The 9,226-nt window shown below is 44.4% G+C and overlaps 1 protein-coding gene and 1 pseudogene across 3 annotated transcripts in view; both read left to right on the top strand.

Annotated features, from left to right (window-relative positions):
• The window catches only part of LOC111964623 (regulating synaptic membrane exocytosis protein 2-like), a 39,796-nt pseudogene extending 39,169 nt beyond the window's left edge, over nt 1–627 (top strand).
• A 5,003-nt stretch (nt 628–5,630) lies between these two features.
• Nucleotides 5,631–9,226, top strand: part of LOC111964950 (regulating synaptic membrane exocytosis protein 4-like) — an 85,247-nt gene continuing 81,651 nt past the window's right edge. For 2 of the 3 annotated variants that reach the window (XM_070443930.1, XM_023988842.2), the window contains exons 1-2: nt 5,631–5,724; nt 6,059–6,166. In XM_070443930.1, the coding sequence (XP_070300031.1) occupies nt 5,645–5,724; nt 6,059–6,166 (188 nt within the window). In that variant the 5' untranslated portion in view covers nt 5,631–5,644. The remainder of the gene's footprint in view (nt 5,725–6,058; nt 6,167–9,226) is intronic. The other variant, XM_023988843.2, reaches the window with a different exon arrangement.

Genomic DNA, 9,226 nt, shown 5'->3' with positions numbered 1-9,226 from the left:
TCCATGCTACCTACAGTACATATCTGCCTTTGTGCACGGACTATTAAGTAATTTCGGTTCTCATTGTTCACCTTTGCTACTTTTTTGTTGTTGTTGATATGATATATACTCCTTTATTTCGTATCTCAACAAAGCCTGTATGTTTTTATTATCCAACCCCCCCCCCCCCCGCAAGAGCATGTGACTGCTAATGCCTAATATGTAACCATGGGGTGGCCACCCTCCTCCAGTGACGAGGTACTGGGTGTACAGGCTTTAACTCCAGCCTGCTTCTAATCTAACACAATCAGTGCTTTGACTAATAGCTGCTACACCATGCAAGACGCTTTGATTTGGCTGAATCAGGTGTGTTTGTTAGTTAGTATATGAGCAGGGCTGGTGCTAAACCTGCCACCCAAGTAGCCTCTCCAGTGGAGGGTTGAGGCTCACCCTGATATAGAGCCCCTCTCCCTACGGCAAGCCCAGTGACCATGTACCCCCTGTTCTGTCCCATCATAGGTCAAACTGTGGTATGACAAAGTGGGCCATCAGGCTAATGAGTGCACCATCCTGGGAGCCAAGGACCTGCCTTCTAGGGAAGCATGGCCGCCCAGGAACCGTTACGTCAAAATCTACTTCCTCCCCTGACAGAAGGGTAGAGAGAGAGGACAGTAACTACAGAATGATCGTAGCTAGCAGCATTTCAACTTCATTCATCACAGGCATTGCTCTAGTGGCTGACCTATCTCCAATATCCTAAAGTTTGCCATTGGTTTGATGATAACAGATTTGGGCCTCGCAATACTAGTCTCACTGAATGGTTGAATTTATGGTAAGAATGTTTTGGTTTTTATTTACTTCACAATTTGTTTCTTTGGTAATTGAATTTGGGGTCATGTCACAATTGATTTAAACTGCTATCGTCACAAAGCTATCATGTGATCACGTTGACCTACACCTTCACTGCGGCTCAAGAGCCAACCCTTCTCAGACAGATGGAAGTAATGCCTAGAAAGTTGAACAGGGCTCCAACATGACGCTCCGTCCGCCACTCTCCCAGTCGTCCTGTGCTTGTGTTGACTGTTTCGAGGAGCTCTTTCTACCATGGTTGTAAATAAAAACAGTTTTGAATTATTGTTCCTCCCAGACGAAAAAGCAAGAGGAGAACAAAACGGTAAAGAAATCTTAGAGCCAAATGGAACCAGACCTTTATGTATTCTCCTGTGCACCGGCGGGAGTTCCGTGAGCGCATGTTGGAAGATCACCTGTGGGACGCAGGCAAGGGTCAGGGAGGAGGAAAGGCGAGTTCCTGGGAGAGGTAATGCCCATCCCATCTCTTTTTGTTTCTTTATAGTTTTTCTATTGTTTTTATGGACAGAGACACCAGTCGGAAGGTAGTAAGAAAGACATGGTAAGGAGGGAACGGAGATAATGCGGCTGAGGCTTATATTTGTTAACGAGTCGGCAGCGCCAACCACTTAACCAGACTCAGGCAACTCATCCGTCTCTGAATATAATAACCAAACATACCATCCAGTCAGGATTAGACAGTAACTCTGATCTGCTCAACTAATTCCAACCAATAGGTCAAAGCTCTTAGGATAAACCCTACATTCCCATAGAGAGGATGATAGGCTTACTGGGGGTTGATGTCATCGACCCAGTGATGCTTACTGTAACATCAGTCACATACCTCACAATACTCTTCTCACTGCAATAAGGTTTGCAAATTCTGGAAATTTCCCAGAATTCCTAGGGTCTTCCAGAAATCTCCCGTTGGAGGAATATAGAGCAGGAAATTCCAGAATCTTCGAAATCAGCGATTGCTGGAAAAACCTTATTTTAAAAAATGTGTCGGGCCATGCCTGTGGAGGTTTGATCTGCTCTGGAATCGGAATTCAGTTAGCAGTGGCTAGTGTGAGCTGTGAGTGTTTGTGTGTGTGGTGTGTGTGTGTGTGGTGTGTGTTGTGTGTGTGTGTGGTTGTGTTGTGGGTGTGGTTTGTGGGTTTTTGTGGTGTGTGTGCAGAGCATGGTGAAGTTGGTGTACGTTGGTGGTTTCTCCTTTAGATACTGATAGAGCCTGCGGACAGCCCTGCTGGATGATGAGCCTCACTGGACAAGCTGCAGACCACGCGTGTCCCTCTCTTCTCCTCCCGCGCCTCAGGTCCCAACCCCAGCGGCAGACAGCTCCAACGGAGAGAAGCCCAGGGAGGCTCCCCATAAGTAGTAGGTTACCCTCTCTGCCCTTGAGAGAGCGGCTGCCAGAAAAAGAGAGGCAGAGAGAAGCTGAGAGAGCGGCTGCCAGAATGCAGCACTTGTCATTTCTGTAAAAGCCCAAGTGTCCAGTTGATTTAAGTTGACTGAACAGTGAAGAAGTCAGAAAAACAACCCGAGTGCAGAGTGAGAGAAGGGACGACTCGGGATGAGGGAGGGAGTAGTTGTGTAGACGGGGGAGACGGTAGAATACCTCTCAGACTCCATCTTCACATGGACATTGAATGATTGAAATGTCAGTTCAAAGCACCACCGTGAAAACATGGATGCTATTGCCAATTAGGCTAGATGGAGAGGACCACACAATGTTGTTCACATCACATCCAACGCCATGTCTCACACTAGCTATATGTTACAGCTGTTCTCTTTAAATTAGACTTTATATCACACTATATCTAAAATAGGCAGCTCCAACGTTGGTGGGGAAAATCAGAAGAGGCAGACAGTATAGTTCAGGAGAGTAAATGTAGGTCTTGTTTACCTGTGTTGGTTATGAAGTGTGGTCAGTGATGYTCAATGTAAGAACGTGACTTTGAGATATAATACTGTTTTAATAGTGTTCTCAAAAGAAATAGTGTTCTATTTCTGTGTCTGCTGCTTTACTATGTCCAGGACTGGGGCATTGATCTAGAGTCTAGAGACCAACTGGACAACACTGGTGACAGCTAGGCCACACAGCCATGGTCTGACCAGGGGAAGAGTACCGACCCTGGAGTAAACTAACCTCTATCCTTCTCCTCTCCTTTCTCCATCTCTCCTCCAGGATCTCAGAGAATCAGCGACAGTGAGATCTCTGACTATGACTGTGAAGATGGTGTTGGGGTAGTGTCAGGTAAGATACTTCTGACAGAGTCACACATGATTAGTAATCAGTATACTGTCGATGCAGCTAACGCAGGGGTAAAGAGTATATGAACATACAGCTGTATGTATGTCAATGTACTGTACTGGATCATGTGATGTTTTAAAGAAGGTAGCTAGCTAAGATACTGCAGCAGCTCTACAAGGAGCAGGGAGTTTCTTCTCCTTCCCTCTGCACTACAGTAACTAGCTGCTCTCCTCGACACAGGCAGCAGGCGCCCACGCCAGTCTTAGCCTGGCGCTGCTGCACATTGAGAGAGAGAACTGTAGCGGCCAGGCAGCACACAGACAGTGTGTGTGTGTGTGTGTGTGTGTGTGTGTGTGTGTGTGTGTGTGTGTGTGGTGTGTGTGTGTGTGTGTGTGTGTTTGTGTGTGTGGTGTGTGTGTGTGTGTGGTGTGTGTGTGTGCGTGCGTGCGGTGCGTGCGTGCGTGCGTGCTAAATGATGAGAGGAAAACCTCCCACCTCTGTAACATTCTCATCAGTCCCCTCTCTCACATCCAGCCTCTTTCCTCACTAGCCAATAATATCCCTTCACTCAGTGCGGAATACCCTCTCCTCTCTCTCATCTCATCTCCTCTCTCTCTCTCATCTCCTCTCTCTCTCTCTCTCTCTCTTCTCTCTCTCTCTCTCCCCTCCCCCTTTTCTCCTCTTTCCTCCACCTCTGTTTCCCAGACGATTTTGCTAATCACTTTTCCTCCACTTCCTCCATATCAAACGACTGATACTACACTAAGGGAGAAGAGATGATAACTATTCYCAGGAATAATAGATTGATTGTTTTTTTGAATTGGGATGTCACTGCRGTGGTTTTAACTAGGATAATGCAGTCATTCTTCTCTGCTGGCTATGTCCTGTTAATTCAGATCTGAGCTWCTCTCCTCTATACACAGTATATATGCTTAACACACAGTTTCTAGTCATGTGTGAAGAGGSTTGTCAAGAGAACCAATGAATTACATTTGGGTTGTGCACGTAAAGCAAGCTGATTGCAGAGCTGGGTACTTAGTTACCCCAGTGTTGGGCTGATAGTTAGACTGCAGATGTTAGATAGTGAAATGTAATGTCAGGTGGAATTGGTTTAATGTTTCTCTGTTTCTACTATAGTAAATATGTATGACGTAGTGTTATGCGGGACTTGATTGTGAATAATTTAAACATAATATTCATTCACGTAATACTGTCCTTTTTTTGTAATCTGGGTTCCTTCTATGTATAATTTGAAGGAATTCAGGTTTTCGCATGAAGGAATTCAGGTTTCACAATGCCGCAAACTCACTTTCAAACATATTTGGAAGAGAAAATGTAATGATTTGGAGATAATTGATAGAAGTATCAAACTAAAGTAGCTGTGAAGGTTAACTTTTCCTCTCATATTTCATAATGTCTTGTGTTTCCTTCCTAATCCTACCTTTGATTCACGGTTACGTTTAACTCATTTTAATGTGCTATACACTCTATTGAATATTATCAAGGATAATGGTGCAAAGCAATTGACCTTAGACCAGCTCGGGCTATGATGATATATTGAAATAATGAACTACATTTCAAGTTCGATGGTATCTAATAGTCTAGCAGGGAAATCATTATATATTGTTATCTGATTTTTGCAAGCTAGATTTTCTGGGTTTAATGAGAAATGGTACCGCATGTACTTGAATCACATTGGAACATTGAGGGGACCAAGCCTCCGCATTTATTGATGTAGAGAGCCTCAGCCTTTTGAAAGCCCACACCATTATGCCACTGTGTGCAATCTTCTTAAGTTTAAAGTTCCTTTAAAATAAATTCTGCCTATTGTTGACAGGATGGTCGTTTTTGCTGCAGTGTATGGTGAGTCAATAGGGAAGGAGTGGATGGATAGGTTTGTTAGCCTGTACCACAGACAATCATATGCTGCAGTTTGCACTGCACAGTTTCACAAATGGGCCGGTTAGAGGCTGCCTACAGAACGTGAGTCTTCTCCTCTGAAATGACTTCTGACATCATCTCTACTCTCTGTTACTTTCTGTTTCTCTCTGTGTATCTCTGTTCCTGTCTCTCGGGTTGTCCTCCTCTGTTTGTCTCTCTCTGTTTCTCTCTCTGTATCTCTTTTCTCTCTGTTTTGTCTCTCTCTGTTTCTCTCTCTGTATATCTCTGTTTTCTCTCTTCTTTCTCTTATGTTTCTCTCTCTCTTTCTCATGTTTATGTCTCTATGTTTCTCTCGTCTGTCTCTCTGTTTCTCTGTTTTCTGTTTCCTTATCTCTGTCTCTCTCTCTTTCTCTTCTCTCTCTGTATCTCTGGTTCCTTCTCTCCTTTCTCTATGTTTCTGTCTCTCCTCTCTGTTTCTCTTTCTCTCTCTCTCTCTTCTCTCATCTCTCTCTCTCTCTCTTCTCTTCTCTCTCTCTTCTCCTCCTCTTCTCTCTCTCTCTCTCTCAGCTTTCCCATCTCTCGCTCCTCGCTCATTTTCCCCTCTTCTCTCTCTCACAGACTACCGCAGAACGGCAGGGACCTACAATAGATTCCACAGTTGTATCTGTCCCCGAGCAGGCGATGTCATCCAACCACTGCTCGCGGTCGGCAGACATGAACCGGGCGCGGTCTCGGTCCCCCAGCGTTCCCCCTCCACAGAGGTAACTCTCCCACCTCACTTGTCCACCGTCCAACCCAGCATCTCAAGTTGTATCCCTTCCTCAAAAACAAACAGTTTGTGCCAAACTGCACCACACTGGGATCTGAGAACCCCAACTGATATCAGAGGTTGTCCTTTAAGCGGTATCTCTGTGATAGTTGTCTTGATAGTAGAACGTTTAACCCATATAACCGATACTGGGATCTCACTCACACTGACAGTGGTTGCATTAAGGTGAGTAGGTGCATCCCRGAGCCACTAGGGGACACTGTGGGGAGTTTGTACTGTGACTGTACAGTACTAGGGGGGTGATCCAGTGATTCTGTTGTYTACAGCAGAAGTCTGGACCCCGGCTATGACATTGACCCCGCCTCGTCTCAGTACAGCTCCTCCAATAGAGTGGACCGATGCAGTGTGTCCGATGACCACCACTCACCTGACAGGTAGATACCCCTGTCTCACACAGCTTGACACAGCCTAACACAGCCCCACACAACCTRACACAGCCTCACACACCAGCTCCTGCAGACAACACAACCAACTGGGACTGACAGGGTTCCAACCCGGGTTGTCTGCGAGCCACATGACTGTGTAACTGTTAGACCTCTGAGCTAAAGCCTAGGCATTAGCTCGGGAGCTAACCCAAATGTCCAGGTCTCATGCGCGGTTACTAATCACATGAGCGTGGTTTCACTGAACTGCCTCCGTTACACAACCTTACACCTGTGTAATCTGCCTGATGCTTTCACACCTAGAACTGCTATACGGATATCTCACCAYGTGCTCACAAGTCAACCTGTCCCTTTCCCCAACCTGTCCCTTTTCCAAGAACTCCAATCTCTTCTCCGATGTCCTGCATTAGGTGGATCTTTAACTAACCTCTTCTCTTCTTTGTGTTGAAATCGTGTTGCCTTATTAATACTGAGAGGGGATCATTAACTCCGGTGCTCAGACTCATTTGAATCAAAATGGCGGTATCCCAAATGGCACATATTCCCTATAAAAGTGTACTACTTTTGAACATGGCCCATAGTTTCAAGTTTTATTAGTCGTACGGGATACGCATTGTATACACCGTCCAATGAAATGCTTAGGTTCCTTCTCGACAACACAACAACAATAAGAAATATAAAAGATAAGAATAGGGCTCTGGTCAAAGGTAGTGCACTATGTAGGCAATAGGGTGCCATTTGGGACGCAYGCCATATAACTACATTTMAAACACAGGCCAATTTACTGGAGGTTATAGTAGATKATTATATATGGATAGATTATAGTCACCGTATGACTAGAATGTCAATATACTGTAGATAGATTACAGTGACCATAGAACCAAACACATACCAATCACCCTTTAATGAGTGTAGTTATAGAGTTTAATAGCAGCTATGAGAGGGAACTAAACTACAGTACATTATAAACTGGGTGGTTCGAGTCCTGAATGCTGWTTGGCTGACAGCCATGGTATATCAGACCYTATACCACGGGTATGACAAAACATGTATTTTTACTGCTCTAATTACGGTGGTAACAAGTTTTTTAATAGCAATAAGGCGCCTCGGGGGATGTGTGGTTTATGGCCATGGTATATTGGCCGTATACCACACCTTCTCGGGCCTTATTGCTTAAATATAACACCACTGTCTCTCCTACTGTTCCTCTGTGCTGGAACCTTTTTCTGCATCCCAAATGGCATTCACTGTAGAGTGTACTARTTTTCACCAGAGCCCTATGAGCCCTGGTCAAAAGTAGTYTAATATAGGSAATAGGGTGCCATTTGTGACACATCCTGTGTTTGTCTGAGGCCATGTGGTGTTGTGATGTTCCTTCCTCCACCACACCTGATACTATAGAAATATAATCTCTAGAATGGACAACCCCAGTCAAGTTATAACCCATCAGTGTACTGTCAAATTGCTGTGGTCTGAGGGGCCTTTCCCATTCTAGTCATACTGTTTGTCCCGCTATAGCACCAACACCAGCCCAGCGTRTCAGACATACAGCTCAGCCTTGGCACAGTTCTCTTCTCCTTACTTACCTCCTCCCCTCATCCAATTAAGTTTATTTGATATTTCTGAGTCGAGGATGGCTGAGGCAGCCTAAATCAGGGCCAGACACAGGAAATGCACTTATCTAGATTGTGTGTGACAGACAGTTGCTCACTAAGACTGTATTTCAGCTTCCCCTTAATCAACAAAAGTGAGTTGTTTGTATCGACATTTTAAATGGTGGTCACCAATATATACAACTCCCTCAAGGACATTAATTGACAAAAATGCAAATAGAAGTGTTAACAACCCATAACACCTGGTCAATCCGAACTTCGGACTCGGGCTTCCCGGACCTTAACAAGGCTCACTGACCCATCAGTGACTCACATGCTCTGTACTCAGTCACTCTCATTTTTTGAATGCTTAGTCAAGGTAAAAAAACTTTAAACGCAACACATGAACTAATAACCAACATAGCACATGTTGGAGATGAAGCTGGTCCTAAAGTAGATGCACAAACTATAAAGGGAATAGGGAAAACGCAATTTTTGGCGATGCCTAATACGGGAAATCGTAGATATAGAGAAATTTGGACAATAGGACCATCCCGTTAAATAAAATTGATAGAATAATAATAGAAGGGAAATAACCTCTAAATTAATGAATTCTATAATACTTTCTTACATCATTATTTGGGGTAATTTACATTTTTTTAGAGGATGTTTATATTGCCATAGTGTTATTTTGTTTTGAAATCCAACAACATATTAATGTGCTTTTGTTTGTTTTTCATTTTATTTTGTAAAGTTTTTAACTAATGCAGAAATGGATGTACAGACATTTGGAGAGTTTAGGGGGCTAGTCTGATCGGATTGTGAATCCCTTCAGTAACTCCAACAACATTCAGTATCTTACAAGGTTTGGAATTGAATCCACTGGGACTGATGTTGGTTTTGCAGCAGCATGTGTGTTACAGTACAGGAACAGTAAGTTAGGAGCATAATCATGCATCTAATGGGCTTTCTAACCTTGAGGAAGGGACTGCAGCACTTATCCTCTTCCTCTTCCATGGCTGTATCCTTTTTCCCCTCTTTCCTCTCCCTCCTCTTCTCTCTCTCCCACCACCAAACTGCTGTATACGGCTCTCTCTCTCTCTCTCTCTCTCTCTCTCTCTCTGATTCGTCTCTCTCTTCCTATCTCTCTTCTCGTCTCTCCTCTCTCTCTCTCCGTCTCTCTCTTCGTCTTCTCTTCTCTCTCTCTGTCTCATCTCTCTCTCTTTCTCTCTCTCTTCTTCTTCTCTCACTCTCTCTCTCGTCTCTCTCTCTCTCTCTCTCTCTCTCTCTTCTCTCTGCTTCTCTCTCCTGTGCTCTCTATGTCTCTCTTCTCGCTCATCTCTCTCTCTCTCTCCTCTTTCTCGTGTCCTTCCCATGTCTCTTTCTCGCTTCTCTCTCTCTCTCCCCCTGTGTCTCTCTCCCAATTCTCTTTCTCGCTATCCCTCTCTCTCGCATTCAT

The sequence above is a fragment of the Salvelinus sp. IW2-2015 genome, linkage group LG6.1 (genome assembly GCF_002910315.2).
Source record: "Salvelinus sp. IW2-2015 linkage group LG6.1, ASM291031v2, whole genome shotgun sequence".
NCBI lineage: Eukaryota > Metazoa > Chordata > Actinopteri > Salmoniformes > Salmonidae > Salvelinus > Salvelinus sp. IW2-2015.
This window is presented reverse-complemented; position numbering and strand designations above follow the sequence as displayed.